A 16,397-nucleotide genomic window follows, 5' to 3' on the forward strand; every position below is an offset into this window, starting at 1 on the left:
TCAGCTATTTCCTTCAGAAAACGTTTATCTCATAACTATGATTGTTTGTTTATCTCAAAGCTGTGATTTTTTTAAAAAAATAATAATTTTAGCTTTTAATATTATCATGTGGCCTTTTTAATCGCTGAATATTGACATATTACCCCAGATTTTCGACTTTGTTTTTTTATCTACTTGGATCCCATATTTTATACTCACCAAATATTTGTTTTTTTAATATATTTCAATGTCAGAATTTTGAAGGTTTCTTGCAAAATGATGACTTTTTATATCACCTTTGTGACTTTATAGTCTCATAATTTTTTTGCTTGTTTCAAAATTTTGACTTAGTCAGAAGTTTTACTTTTTAGTTTTTTAATTTTGATTTTAATCTATTATTGCTTTATCATTTTCATCTCAAAATATTACGTTATTATTTCACATTTCTGACTTTCTCATATTTTTTACACTATAAAATTTTCTCAAAGGTATGATTTTTTGGACAAGGTACGTTTTATCCGTTTGATTCCCGGCTATAAAAGACACAAGCAGAAACAAAAAATCAAGCCGTTTTTTCATTTTTTCGTTTTGAGCAAAAAACAAAAAAAGCAGGAAACGGTTCGTTTTTTCGTTTATTCGTTTTGAACAAAAAACAAAAAAACAGGAAACGGTTCGTTTTTTCGTTTTTTCGTTTTCACCCCCAAAATGAAAATATGACTCCATATTTCGTTTCATTGGTGGGCGGGGCTTCGGAGCCTGCCAGTGCACAATAAAGCTCCTGCCCATCACAATAAAGCTCTTGCGCTGGCATTCATAGACAGACTGACTTTCATTGTATTGCCTGCCCCCACTGCACTTCCCCTAACTCTAAATCAAAGCAAGTCGTGTACACAGTAATGGCAGTCATAACCAGTGGTGTAGTCTAGTTTTTTCTACTGGTTATACTCCAACCTCATAAACCAAAGCCAGGTCAGGTTCTCATATATGTGCGCGTGCACTCACATGTCCGCGCACACACACACACACACACACACACACACACACACACACACACACACACACACACACACACACACACACACACACACACACACACGCAGCAGCAGCTCCTTTATTTCAAACTACCAATTAGATACTTATAGACATTATAGCGTCAGCAGCTCCTCCTCCTGCCATCAGGTAGACCTGATGTTTCCTCTTCATCAGGTAGACCTGATGTTTCCTCTTCATCAGGTAGAACTGATGTTTCCTTTTCATCAGGCTCCCTTTCCTAAATGTTAACCTTAGCTCCAGCTGTAGTGTTCCCTAAAGTGGCAGTATTCACAGGACAAGCAACAGGCTTATTAAAACACTGAAATAGTTTCATTTAGCTTTGCTTTCTTATTCTTATTTTTTCTCCACTGACTGATGTTGGGTCATTAGAAGTTCTAGACTCATGTCCCTCTTCTTCTAAGCCAGGGGTATTCAGCTAAAATTCAGAGAGGTCCAGTCAGCAAAGGTCCAGAACATCATAATGTCTAACTTGAGTTACTGTGATATATGCTGATGTAACCTGGTAGTTTTATTAGAGTCTGCCTGTAATCAAAAACTGACCGTCAAATAAATTCAGTACGGTTCAAAAACATTTTGACATTTATTAATAAATAATTTATATGTAACTGTATATCTTAGAATAAAGTGCAGAACTTAAAAAAGCATGACTGAACAACCTGAATCAACTTCTATACATCTTTAACAATACATAAATCTCATAAATGTAAACATTTGAACACTTTTACATTTTTGTCTGTCTCATATCACTCCCCTAATATCTCTGCAGCTTAATGGGAGAGCTGAGCTGCTGCTTGTTTGAGTCGTTCTCAAAACATATTTTGATTATGTTCATAGTTGAGAAAGCTGCCTTACAGCTGTTTGCTGAGCCAAACATGGTCAGCATGTGACCACAGTCTGTCCTCTAGAGATGTATAAGGCACAAAAGATACGACTCTCAGAGCCGATGCTTTGTAGTAAATCTGAAGAGCCGACTCCTAACGTATTTAATGGAGTATGGAGTTTAACACTGTCCTAGCAGAAAACATGTTACTGGATCCTAGATTAAAGAAGCTTGCCTTCAGTGACAACAGAGCTGTTGATGAGAAACTTCAGAGAATAAGAGCAGCAGTCTGACACCTCCACCATTAGAGGACAAAGTGGAGGAGGAACCTCAAACTTCTGCTGTGTGGAGGCTCTTTGATGGAAGAGCTACAGGAGATGATTCAGGAGAAATCCTACAGCTGATGTGGTAATGGAGGATCATATCTAGAGGAAGCCCTCATCCAACCAGCAGACGACCCACTGAGCTGGAGCAGGACAAGGCCTCAGTCTGCCCCACCTGGTGAAGGTGATGGAGGAGAGACAACTTCTTCCATCTGAGAGAATCTTCTCAGAAACACAGCAGATATTCACTGAAAGAAGAAATGTATCAGCCCATCCAAGCTCAGCCATCTGATTTTTCTGAATGTCAGCCTGCTCTGAGGACATTTATACTGTTTGAATACTGAGTCTGGTTCTGTTTCTGTTCTGGTTCTGTGGGTTCATGTGCAGAGTTTTGTTCATTTATTTTTTGTGCAAAAAAGTTTGGTTGAAATAATAAACAAAAGCAAGAATACCTGTTTTTGTAACAGAGCAAATATACAAAATGAGTCAATTACATACATCTAGAGGACAGACTGTGGTCACATGCTGACCATGTTTGGCTCAACATACAGCTGTAAGGCAGCTTTCTCAACTATGAACATAATCAAAATATGTTTTGAGAACGGCTCAAACAAGCAGCAGCTCAGCTCTCCCATTAAGCTGCAGAGATATTAGGGGAGTGATATGAGACAAAAATGTAAAAGTGTTCAAATGTTTACATTTATGAGATTTAGGTATTATAAAAGATGTATAGAAGTTGATTCAGGTTGTTCAGTCATGCTTTTTTTAAGTTCTGCACTTTATTTTAAGATATACAGTTACATATAAGTTATTTATTAATAAATGTCAAAATGTTTTTGAACCGTACTGAATTTATTTGACGGTCAGTTTTTGATTACAGGCAGACTCTAATAAAACTACCAGGTTACATCAGCATATATCACAGTAACTCAAGTTAGACATTATGATGTTCTGGACCTTTGCTGACTGGACCTCTCTGAATTTTAGCTGAATACCCCTGGCTTAGCAGAAGAGGGACATGAGTCTAGAACTTCTAATGACCCAACATCAGTCAGTGGAGAAAAAATAAGAAAAAGAAAGCAAAGCTAAATGAAACTATTTCAGTGTTTTAATAAGCCTGTTGCTTGTCCTGTGAATACTGCCACTTTAGGGAACACTACAGCTGGAGCTAAGGTTAAAGTTTAGGAAAGGGAGCCTGATGAAGAGGAAAGATCAGGTCTACCTGATGGAGAGGAAACATCAGCTCTACCTGATGAAGAGGAAACATCAGCTCTACCTGATGAAGAGGAAACATCAGCTCTACCTGATGAAGAGGAAACATCAGCTCTACCTGATGAAGAGGAAACATCAGCTCTACCTGATGGCAGGAGGAGGCGCTGCTGACGCTATAATGTCTGTAAGTATCTAATTGGTTGTTTGAAATAAAGGAGCTGCTGCTGCTGCTGTGTGTGTGTGTGTGTGTGTGTGTGTGTGTGTGTGTGTGTGTGTGTGTGTGTGTGCGCGCGCGCGCGTGGACATGTGAGTGCACGCGCACATATATGAGAACCTGACCTGGCTTTGGTTTATGAGGTTGGAGTATACCCAGTAGAAAAAACGAGACTACACCACTGGTTATGACTGTCATTACTGTGTACACGACTTGCTTTGATTTAGAGTTAGGGAAGTGCAGTGGGGGCAGGCAATACAATGAAAGTCAGTCTGTCTATGAATGCCAGCGCAAGAGCTTTATTGTGATGGGCAGGAGCTTGATTGTGCACTGGCAGGGTCCCAAGCCCCGCCCATCAATGAAACGGAATATTGAGTCGTATTTTCATTTTGGGGGTGAAAACGAAAAAACGAAAAAACGAACCGTTTCCTGTTTTTTTGTTTTTTGCTCAAAACGAAAAAACGAAAAAACGGCTTGATTTTTTGTTTCTGCTTGTGTCTTTTATAGCCAGGAAACAAACGGATAAAACGTACCTTGTCCTTTTTTTGTGTGATATTTTTGTCTCTTTATTTTATTTGCTTCACAGTTTTTACTTGGTCAAAAGGTTCACTTTTTTGTCATATTTCTTTATTTTTTTCCTTTGTTTAAAAAAACTTTCTTTATATTTTGACTCTTCACATAGTTTTTACTGGCCAATTTTATACATGTGATCTCTTATTTTGATTGGGAAAGCCTTTTCTTCTTCTTTTAATTTATTTGTTTTTACTTTTAATTCAGTTATTTTGATCTCAGAATTTTAGTCTTGCATTTTATCTCTAAATATTTCCTGTGTAAATAAAATGTTTACTTTTCATCGAGTTGTCTTGAGGTTTCAGTTCATGATTTGTAGATCTAGAAGCTGAGCAGAGTCTCTTCTAGTCGTCCTAGATCTATGCGGCCCTTCAGCTAAGGCTGTCATGTGACTCCAACTTGTCCAACTCACACTTCCGCTACTGCGTGTAAAAAGTTGGTGAAATCTGGAAGAAGTTTATCTCTGCTGCAACTTTAAACGCCGCACTACTTTCCCGTCTCGTCAAATTTATGAGCAGTTTGTAGCTCGAAAGAGAAGCAGAGGAAGTTTTCTTGTCTGTCGCTTGTTTAGAAGCTCAGCATGTCGACGGCAGCCCTGTATAACGACCAAGGAGGAGCGGAGACTGCGGTGGAAGCGGGGCAGGAGAGCACCCCGACCTCCTCCAGCTCCGGAGCCGCCTTCGGACTCTTCAGCGCCGACTTTAAAAAGTAAGTTAGCTCCGCATGTGTTCCTTCAACCAACAGTTTGAGTGATTCATAGTGACGTTAGACGGTTTGGTTGAACTTAACGTGGCTCGGTGCTGCTGAGGAGAGGCTAGCATCAACACACTGATGGCGAAGGGCTGTTAGCTGAAGCTGCTGAGCTGCTCTCTTAGTTATTATACGTGACTTCAGGGCCTCTCAGATAGCTGCTGGTTTCTGCTAGCTGGGATGAAGCCCCTGCATTCAGGCAGGGACAGATTATGAGGAAATGCTACCCTGGAAACACACATGTCAAAGGCCCATCATCCCTTCTGCATAGAAGAAAGACCCCAGGTGGACACACAAAATGACAACAAGTGAATTGAGGGTGTTTTTCATCCCAGTATGGTCATCTTCTTCAGTTTTTTGTCACTTTGCAGTGGTTGTGTCACTTTTCAAAGGTCTTTTTGTGGTCATTTTGAATCTGTTGTAGTCCTCATGTCTCCCATTGCAGTTGTTTTTTGTCTGTTTGCAGTCACTTTTAAGAAGTTGTTGTGGTCTTTTGAATATTGGTGGCACTTTTGTTGTTCTTGTGTGTCTTCTTGTTGTCATTTTGTGTTTGTTTCCATCTCTGTGGAGTTGTGTTGTTATTTATTGTGGTGGTTTGGCATCTTTCAGTGCTTTATAAATGTGTTTTTTTTGTCGTTATGTTGTTTGGAGTCATTCTTAAATGTTATTGTGGTTCTTTTCGGTTTTTTGCAGTCGTTTTGTGTCTCTTTTTGTTCATTTTGAACCTTGTAGTGTTCCTTTTTGTCTCTGTGCAGTCATGTTGTGACTTTTTGCAGGTGTTTTAGGTCTCTATAGTTTTTTTTTACTCTTTTTGCAGTAATTTTGTGTCTTTGTATTTTTGTGTCTTTTGATAGTAATATTGTATGTCCTTGTTGTCATTTTGTCACTCTTTTGGGTTGTTGTGCATGTTACTGTGATCATTTCAAGTCGTGCAGTCCCCCCCCCCCCTTTTTTCCCTCTGGATGGCTTTGCATCTTTTAGCAATCTGTAAATATGATTTAAGTAATTTTTTGCCTTTTGTTTTGCACCTCTGGGTTAATTTTGTCATTATACATTTCCAGAAGTCAAAGGTAATGTTAAAACTAGCAAACGTTAACATTTTTGCTCGAAAAACCAACTTAAACGATTATTCTATTATCAAGCCTCATGCGTGTGCAGCAACAGTAGTAGTACACTTCAGGAAATCGGGTGGGAAAGGTCTGATTTAGTTGGAGCAACAAAGAATGATTAACCTTCTTGATCAGCACCAGTAAACAGATCTTTAACTGGTTCAATAAGGCGGTAATCATCTCACAGAGTGCTTCATATAAAGCTTACAGTGGGGATTTTTTACTCTGAGAGTCAGCAAAAATAACACAGCAGCTTCAAACTGTATGAACTCCACATTTCTATTAAGCCAGAAAAAGTACACAGAAAGTGGCCTGATGATGCAAAGTAGCCCAACGGTGAACTGTGTGCTTTTGTCAGTGGTTGAGCTTCTTACTGTTTAGAAGAAAGTGTTGCATAGTCTTACTCTTAGCTTTTCAGGACACTCTGATCCAAAATTATTGAAAGCAACTTGCAGTAAAAACTGATGGGATATCTTTCTTCATTGATCATTGTAAATGTATTATTATTGTATCATGTGTAACTGGGCAGCAGTAACGTATCTCTAAACCTGCAGGTGGACTGGACTGACTGCAGCATGCTTTATTATCTGAGCTTAAATGAGGACACTTTCCTCTTTTAATCCTCTGAACATCAAGCAGTTTTTGAGAATTCTTTGCTCCTGTCATATTTTTACTTTTGTGTGGAGTGTGCATGTTCTCCCTGTGCATGCGTGGGTTTGCTCCAGATACTCCGGCTTCCTCCCACAGTCCAAAAACATGCTGAGGTTAATTGATGACTCTAAATTGTCTGTAGGTGTGAATGTGAGTGTGATTGTTTGTCTGTATACGTCGCTCTGTGATAGACTGGTGACCTGTCCAGCGTATCCTACCTTTGCCCTTAGTCAGCTGAGATAGACTCCAGTCCCCCATGACCCTAATGAGGATTAAGTGGTCTATGGATATTCAATATTTTTCAAGTGCTCACAAGTGTTGCCATTCCAGGAAACAATGGTTCTCCACATGCAGTATATAGACATTTGACTGGGACTATTTGCATTTTTACAGCCTGTACAAACGAGGCACTTTTCACACTACCCTGCACATCAGCTCTAGAAACACGTTTTCATTCTACATCTTTGTGGCTATACATTTGTTTGATTTTCCTCTCAGTTTCACTCGTCATCTCCTCCCTGCTAGTGTAAACACTTCACCTACAAGTCCCTGAATTTTTGTCATGTGACTGTTCATTGCAGCCGAGTCAACAATGGTCTGTCATCGGGGCTACAGCGTCTGTTTAGTACAGACATTTTGTTTTTGTTGATTCTTTGGTTACGTTTCCTGATTAAACTAAACATCATCCATGATATATTCACAGACATGGGAAAGTTGAAAAACCTAAAATCCCTTATTTTTTTTGTTCTTACAGTGGCTTGGTTTGATAGGTGGAGAAATTTTGCAATTTTTAAAAAGGAAAACATTCCTTTCGCACCTACTGGTGATTGTTGGCCATTAGAAGGTTGAACAGTAACTTTAGCACAAATTCCCTCTCACTGCTTTTACATGACTGAATTATTATAAATCTGAGTACAGTGTTATGTGAGTAAAGTGGTGATGAAAGCACTCAAAATTGTAAGAGAAAGGGACGATTTTAATTCTTACAGTGTGTTGCCCATGTGTTTGGTCTGGAGCTTGAGGTTTGTGTCAGACTTTTTCAGATTTAAGAGCACCAATGTAATAAATATGAACCTGAAACACATGGAGTGTTCACATTAAGCTCCAGTCCATGAATCTGAGGTACTGGAATTTGTTAAAACATGAAAAAACCTTTTGTCCTCGTACACCAAATCAATTTCTTAAACGTTGTGTTATTTAAGAGGAACTTTTAAAGCGGAGAAAACCTGTAGAGAAGAGGTTGCTTAGTTGGAAAACCACCATGTTTAATCGGCATTTCAGTGTGGTGAAACTGAAACTAAGCTGTCAGCTCAGCTGGTCTGATCATGGGGTTTGATTTTCATCTCTTGCCACTAGAGGGCAGCCAATCATCAGTGTAGCCATCCTTTGCTTTTTGTAATTTCTTGCAAAATCCATGGTTATGCATCCGAACTGCTTTGGTTTAATGTTCTCTGAATGAAGGTACACACTGTATTTGATTTTCAGGTCTGCACGACACTCACACTTTCAAATTTGAGCTGCTTCCTTAGTTCTTCAGCACTCAGTCTAAATAATGTGTAGTCGTTCCAGTAACAAATATAGCATACCTTTACATTGTTTTACACTTTGGTTTTTACCATTTTTTTGTGAAAAGCTTTCTTCTGCTTTGATGTAATGTTTTTTCTATCACTGATAAGGAGTCATTTGTGCCAGTTTAGTCTTAAATGTTGCTTACTATGCTGAAATGAACCTTTTAGCTGTCTCACATGACCGTCAGTTAGGGGAGGCGAGGTCTTATGTTTGGCCACCACTAGGCCGAGCTGAGACACCAGAGAGAAAATACATGAGCGTGAGTGATGCTTCTGACTATGTGCAAACATGTCTGTCTGACACAATTCACAACGCACAAATCTGTGCATCCTAATAGCTGCATGTTGGGCCAGTGCAAGGATCTGTATCTGATATTAGTGTTGGTTGCACACAAGTCATGTCCTCCTCAACTTGTGTAGTGTGTGTATATATATATATATATATATATATATATAGGTTACATATTTGTAAGATAAAGTTCAAATTGAAAGGGCATGTTAGAGCCAGGCCTGCAAAAAATTAATCAAGTTTGGATTTTGTTGTTTGGAGTCACTGAATATTTGCTGCATGTGAGGAAAAACGCAACATTCCTGTAATATTCTGTTTACTTAAAGGCCTTGTTCTTTAGCCAAATAGCTCTATACAAGGCAAAGCATGGAAGCATGTGACTAATTTATAATCTGTGACCAAAGAGATGTTTCACTGTGGCTGAGTGGTTTGGTTAGATAGATTTCTAAAATGATACATTATTATTTGAGTCACATTATTGGATTTCATTCAAACTTTCTTTCTTTCAGTTGAGTTTGGGTTACTAGTGAGGTCTATGTTGACCTGTTTGTTAATGATAGTTTAGTTCAGAGAAAGTTGCTCTTGTTGAAAGCTGTCATTTCGACCAAGAAATATTGAAACAGGCTGAATAACAAGCAAAAGAATAGAGGTTTTTTTAGGGGTTTTTTTGTTTGTTTTTTTTAAAGGTTTTACGCTGTACTGATGGTGTTTTAGAGTTTGAACTCTTGATTCAGGGTTTAACAAGAAGTGGTTTTGGTGCATGTTAAATAGTTATGGATTGTTGTCGGGATCTGGCACTAGTTAGATAAGAGTTGAATTTGTTTTAATTATTTACTTTACAAAAAATTGAAGACATGCACTCCGTATGTACAACATTTTCTCAAGTGCCCACAAACGATACCAGTATTGCAAAAAAATCATGACCTCCACATACTATAGATATTTAACTACTTCCATTTTTAACTTGTTTCCATATTCTCCTGATTATTTTTTTTTGTGTAGATCTATTGCATTTTTTTAATCAGACATGTAAAATGTACATATTTTGATAAAATAGCATGAATGTAAATGTAGATTTGGTTAATTTTCTGGACAGAACCACACGTCACACATGATTAGCTCAAGAACCGTTGATGTTTAAAAAAATCTGACCCCCACTTCTGTTTTTACAGTTTCTGGCTCTGATAAATTGTGTAGTTTTGGCGTTTTTTTTTCTTGTTATCTTTTTAATTTGACATATTTAAGATCCCTTTCTGTTCTGACTGCTCACCCATACTGTAGTCTTGTCATGCCGTCTCAAACCTTCCCTCTGGCATGCCGTTACAAAGGTGGATCCAGATTGTTTAACAAGAACTTGCACATTTTCCCATGTGTCTTGGCATGTGTGATGGAACCAAAAGTGGATAGGCTGCGCTTATTTTCCTTCAGTTTTTTATAAGCACAGTGTGACTTACTCCTTTTCTAAGTTCCAGTATTTTGATGTCACATTTTCATTTTCACTTTATTGAAAGTTTTATGTTCTTGTAAACATACTTTTTCTCAGATGTTGCTGCTGCTCCTGTTAATTGAATACTTAAAGTTGCTCTTTACAGTGTCAAGAATGAATGTTCAGTGGCAGCTTTTAATTCAGTGGGCGAGTGTCGACGTTTAGGGAAGAAGTAAATCTACAAATGATGACTACTAGGCCATATCCATCTATGTGATACTTGTTGAGAGTGTTTTGTGAGAGACTGTGCACAGACAACCAAACTGAGCTATTTATTTCATTTCACTTTGATAGCTTGATTTAAACTGAGTCACACAACTGTTTTTTGTTTTTTTGGGGGATTTGTTCAGGAAAATGTGACTGCATATCTGAACGCACTGGAGGAATGTAGTGAAATGTTCAGACCACATTGGTCCTCTGTGCCCTGTATGAAGTCCTTGTATTGTGCTACAGAGGCATATCTCACACCTATAAAAAGGCATGACAGACAGTGAGCTAACCGTGCTAACTGGGACTCATGGAGTTATTCTGTTGTACTGATATCCCTCCAAGTAATCAAATGTTGCTCCACAAGAACTGAACAATGAATCCTGAGCAATAAAAACCTAAAAACAGTGAACATTAGTTGAGGCAGTGATATTTTATGTCAGATACACGTTAACTAAACTAAACATCTCTGCTCCCTCTGGCACTTTGACTGCTGTGAATGACAGTGATTGATAATGAGTTGCTGTCGTTGTCAGGCAGAAAAATGCTGAAGATGGAATTTTATTTTACTGAAATTAATAGACAAACAGTTCTGGGAAGCCTTATAAATCCATTCCCTCTATTGGCAGTGTGTTACAGCATGCAGTACTTGTTGGTGAGGCCGATGGCCACTTGGAGACACTAACCTCTACAGTCCTTCAGCTTTTTATGCCTTCAAAACCTGAAATAGAATCATTTCCAACTTCAGACTGACCAGTCAGTCTGCACAAAGTCTGAAAGTGATGTACAGGAAAAGCAGAAAGTAAAAAAAAAAAAAGCAACTCTAGAAGTATAAACATTGTATAATAATGTACAAAAATGTGTTTTTAGACCGCAGGATCTGTAATCAAACTTACCGGAAATCACACTGGAATAATGACAAACCATATTCTGAAATGTGTTCTTTCTGCACATATTACACAGCATTGAATGAGATGGATACACATGTGGCTCTTTTGTGATAAATATTCATTAGCAAACTGCCATGACTGTATTATATTATAATCAATCTCAGCAGTGATGGACAAAAGATTTGTAAACCTCATCAGCCAGATGTGATGCAGATATTTAGCTTTTAGATGTGTTCAGGTTTTGAGTTAGCAAGTTGAACTTAACCTGGATCATATATGTAAAAGAAACTATAGTTACAGATGATGCTGACAGAATTAAACCCGCATTTAAGCATTATATTCCCATTTAATAAATGACCAACCACAGAATATGCTGCAGTTGTGAGTACATTAAAGAACATTTTTGTGGATTTATTTTTAAACGATGTTCAATAGCTATAATTTCTCCTGTCAAGACATATTTTGTCTTATTTCAGCTGTTTCAGTATTTTATCTTTCACTGTCTGTTCATATATCATCTTCCCTATTGACATTTAAAATAATAAACGCTAATCTGCTAACAGCTGTCGGACTGTTTTAAGCCGTTTCTAAATCGCAACAAACTACCTGCAAATATTAGAAAACCTGGAATCAATATTTACAGCATTTTTCCAAGTGCCCAAATGGGAAAAAAAATGGGGTCATCACATCCTATTTAACAAAGCCTATTTACATTTTTATAACCACTACAAACCTTTTCACAATATTTTGCACATTTTCACCATGAGGAATGAGTCTTCCAACAGCTTTCTCTTCTGTATTTTGTTTTTGTGCTGCATTTATTTTAGTGATAAAGTATCTTCTATTTTTCTCCAAATCTCTCTTGTTCATTGTCATCTCTATGCAAAGACGCTCTGCATTTCAGCTGGAAAGTGGCTAAATTTATGTCTTGTGACCATCGGTGGCAGCTGAGTCACTCGTGGCTACTCAGATGTGCTGAGGATTGCACTTTTTTTCTGTTTTTTTTTTTTTTTTAACAGAATCTCCAACAAATTGTTTATTTTTTGCAATTAAACGTAGAATGAAGTGGTTTCCCATCAAGTATTCTGAGCTATTTTAAACTTATCTTTGGTTATTTTACCTGATGCAAGTGCACGTCACACAGGATTTGTTCCAGTAGTGCTGAAAATGCAACAGTTGTTTTTGTTTTTACACCCTGTGGCTCTGATGAATGGATTTTGTGTTTTGTTTTTTTCCTTTTTTTTTTTTTTTTTTGCGTGAAGATAACATGCCTATTCAAACTGCCGACAGGTTTTGGGGGTTACACAGTTTAGACACGACATCATCTTGTGAACTCGACTGTAGGCATGACTAAACGTGGCCCTCAGGTCAGTCATTTACTCCCGGGGAAAGTGCAGGAGGCACATTTGTCCCCTTTCAAAATCCTTCTGTTCCAGTCACGTCTTCGTGGGTATTTCCTCACATTCAGCTTGGCGCTGTTATCTTTGATGTAGGCCTGTCCTGTTGGCCTCGTCAGCCAAACTTGGAAGGGTATGCACGCTTGTCAAGCTAAAGTGGATTATTGTGCAGTGGCGGTGATGAAAAGTAGCTCACTGTTTACCCACCCGTCTAGATAAGGCCCTCCTTTTTCCCTTAGAGGGAAGTGACCACAGTTACACACAGTCACATATGCAGCTAGGCGGCAGGTGAGATAGTGGGCTTTCCATAGGGAAGACTGCATGTGTGAGAAGACAGGAGGAAAATTTAAACACGACCTAACGAGCAGAATTTCTGAAGAGAAGGAGGTCTTACCCCAGTGAGCAGGCACTACTCTCAGGCATAACTTGCCATTAGCGAGCTGACAGGGCATCTTGTGACTTTTTTGCCCAACAGAAGAGGAAGAGAGCAGTGAATGACAGTCACTAAGGCAGTGGAGCCTGAGCTGTTTTTCCACAGCTTCAATAGATATGAAGAAGACAAGAAGACAACTGTAAATAAAGCCAAGAGAGCAAGGCACACAGCCCGAAGGAAAGTAATTACCACATCTCTCGTTCTGTCTTCGGTTTGTGGAAATACAGTCAGCTGTGTTTGTGGACACACACACACTCACACACACAAACACTCAGGAGCTGCTCGCTGTTGAATGGACTGCTGTATTTTGTGGACTTCTGTGGAAGGAAGCTGGTATGGATGTTGGCTTCTCCTCTCTGCGCTCGGAGGCGGTGGGAGCCGTGAGGACAGCGATGGTGTCTGCTGAGAACTTACAGCTCACTCTGAAGCCTGAGCTCAGTCAGGAAGAACAGGCCCTCACACACACCCGCAGTAACCCCAAGGAGGCACACAAGGCTGGGTACTGTCGTAAGATCACCCATAGCATCTTCAAAAACTGTCTCATGCCTAATAGTTGATATAGCAAACTTTAAAATCGTGTTTGAGGTTTTTTTTGTGTGCGTGTGTGTATTTAACCTGAGAATGTATGCCAACTTAATGTCGTTGTTATTATTGTAGATTATTTTCCTTTAAGTTGATTTTTACACAAAAAATGTAAAACCGTCTCATAAAAATACTGCCAATATATCCATTATTATAATGATTTCTAACTTTTTTTAATTTGGTAGTTTCTCTGAAAATAGTTAGGCATTAAGATTAAGACAAACTAGGAATTGAATTGGCTATCTTCTTTTTTAAAAATGTACTACACTGGTGACTTTGAATTTTAGTCCACTGGACCAGCGATAAAGTAAAACCAAAAGCCTTGAGATATGCCAGCAACTACACCTTTTGATGGAGTTAATTGTTTCACTTTTGTGTGGTCAGAAATAGCAGCTACAAAATTTATGAATGCTTCACTTATTTAGCATTTTTCCTCTCTTTAAGAAAGTGAATAATGTGAAAACAGAAGAAAAGTAGCTGCTGCTGTCTGTTTTCAGCACAATGGAGAGTTATGTTTTGCTTCCTTACAGTGGTTGGCATCGAGAAAGTTCGTTTAATTTCTGATCGTTTAGTTTAAATGAGTGAAGTTTAGGATATTGCAGGATATTCCTAGACCCTTGTGCCTTCAGAAACATGGGTCTAGCGCGGCTAGGCTAGAACTTGACTAGATGAAGTTGACAATTTTCCTATTGTCTTTCACAGAATCCGTATGAAACAAACATCTTCCTGTGCAGTTTTAGACTGACATTGTGTGTTTGCATTAGCCAGGGAATGAGCATCATGTGATTGCTCAGCAGTTTTAGCAGAAATTGTTGTGATGCCGCTGCTGTTGCGTCGGTTTGGAAAACATTCTTGCTGTCTGGTTGGCTACATTGTCAGTTTGCACGTATGAAGCTCACACAGGTGTCTTATACACAGAACTTTCACAGCACCATAGGTCAACATCTGAATCTGATTGGTCACCTCAGCAGTGCTTGCCTTCTCTAATGTTGATCCCAATAAGACCAAGATTGTTTTCTCTCTGCAGGAATGAAGATCTTAAAGAGATGTTGGAGAGCAGCAAGGAGTCGCTCAAACTGGAGGCCATGAAGAGGATTGTTGGGGTGAGTGCATTTTAAGAAATCACAAAACTCGTCTGTTTGTGTGTGCATTCATTCTACAGCTGAGTCTGATGTTGGTGACAATATAGTTTTATTATTTGATTTTTTTTTTTCCAGCTCATTGCCAAAGGGAAAAATGCATCCGAGTTGTTTCCTGCAGTTGTGAAGAATGTTGCGAGTAAAAACATCGAGGTATGGCACTGTTGAGAAATAACTCAGTAAAACTTCATCCCTAATGCTGTCATCCTTACTCACAGCTGTGGGCTCTTCTGATTCATTTAGTTTTCATGCAACACATCATGTGGGTTCATTAAGTGTGATGTTGGAGAGGAAACTTCCTGTTATAGAACAGCGGTGTGATCATGTGGATTGGCTTCATGTTCAAGCTTTTCCGTGATCAGGTTTGAGTTTCTTAAGTTTATGCCTCTGTTCTGTATAAAGTAGAATAATTCAAATCAATTTGACGTTACTTATAGAGCACCAAATCACAACTTAAGTCATCTCAGGGTAACCTTTACTAACACCAGCCTCTGCAAGGGAGATTTTAAACATGGCCCACAGGGACCATAGATGCCTCAACTTACCTCTACATGTTTGGGTTCACCAGATCTGCCCCTGTCATCTGATCCAACCTACCACCAGGTGGTGATCAGTTGACAGCTCTGCCTTTCTCTTGACCCGGGTGTCCAAGATGTATGGCCACTAGTCTGATGATGTAATCACCAAAGTTTACTTACACTTGTTTATCATAGCAGTCTTGAGTTACAACTGACTTCTATAACTCTTAATTTTCTGTGATGGAATGATTGAAAGGGTTTGTCACAAAAACAAACAGTTGTACATTTTAGTTATTTCATAAATTTGTTATTGATCTTTTAGAAATGGAAATATGCATGATCAAAAATATACCTACAGCAGTTTGTATCATCAGTTGGTGATGGAGGAAGCTGTGTTAATCTTTTTTTTTTTTAGTAGCATGGCGTTATTTGATGTTTACAAGTGTTTGTAAACTTTTATTCTCACCAACACAGACTTACCCACAGTACCTCAGAAGGTATGTCTTTTTTTCTTGTACAGATGGGAGTCGGTGTTTATTATTACAGTGGTCAGGAATGACTGTCTGTAGCCGTGCTTACCGCAGTGATGTTGATTGTCTGATTAGTAGGTCATGCAGGGGATGCAAAGTGGTGTTCTTTCTTTACATTTGTACAGCATTCTTCTCTGATAAAGCCAATTGTCTGGTGTTAACCTCAATATTTATACTTGTAAGATAAATCCATGAAAATAATATTACTTATTTTTTACACTGAACAACAAGTACTTTACCTTTAAATGTGCTATATAGATAACGGTGGCTTGACTTGACTCGTTTTTGTTTATTTTTCCTCATCAATCAATAGCAGCACAGGTAGCTTTGTGATAAACCGGTGCTGCAGCAGCATTACAGTACTGTAAGGCACTGTGAGCTTGCATCAAAACTCTGCTAAATGCTGAAATGTGTGAGCCAGGACAGACTTGTGCACAGCCTATTCCAGCGAATGACCAAACACTAAGCAACAGCTCGAGAGGGGCTCCCATGCCCAGAACCTGTGAATATTGATTAGCAGCAGCAGAATAATCAGGTAGTGTGAGGGGCAGCATGTGAGCGGGGGGCCTGAGGCCGGCCGCTGTGTGCAAGGCATGCAGCCGAAGCAGCTCATGGCAGGGTAGGGGAGCAGGTGGGTGGATGTAATTGAGAGAGGAGAGCCCACAGTCACATCTTCT

General features: G+C 38.9%; 1 protein-coding gene across 2 annotated transcripts in view; it reads left to right on the plus strand.

The window, feature by feature from the left end:
* The first annotated feature begins 4,584 nt into the window (after positions 1–4,584).
* ap3b1a (adaptor related protein complex 3 subunit beta 1a) overlaps positions 4,585–16,397 on the plus strand; it is a 74,232-nt gene continuing 62,419 nt past the window's right edge. The window contains exons 1-3 of one of the 2 annotated variants that reach the window (XM_022209005.2): positions 4,585–4,879; positions 14,561–14,636; positions 14,751–14,825. In XM_022209005.2, the coding sequence (XP_022064697.2) occupies positions 4,752–4,879; positions 14,561–14,636; positions 14,751–14,825 (279 nt within the window). In that variant the 5' untranslated portion in view covers positions 4,585–4,751. Of the gene's footprint in view, positions 4,880–12,793; positions 13,451–14,560; positions 14,637–14,750; positions 14,826–16,397 lie in introns of those variants that run through there. The other variant, XM_022209004.2, reaches the window with a different exon arrangement.

Source organism: Acanthochromis polyacanthus, chromosome 18 (assembly GCF_021347895.1).
Source record: "Acanthochromis polyacanthus isolate Apoly-LR-REF ecotype Palm Island chromosome 18, KAUST_Apoly_ChrSc, whole genome shotgun sequence".
Classification (NCBI taxonomy): domain Eukaryota; kingdom Metazoa; phylum Chordata; class Actinopteri; family Pomacentridae; genus Acanthochromis; species Acanthochromis polyacanthus.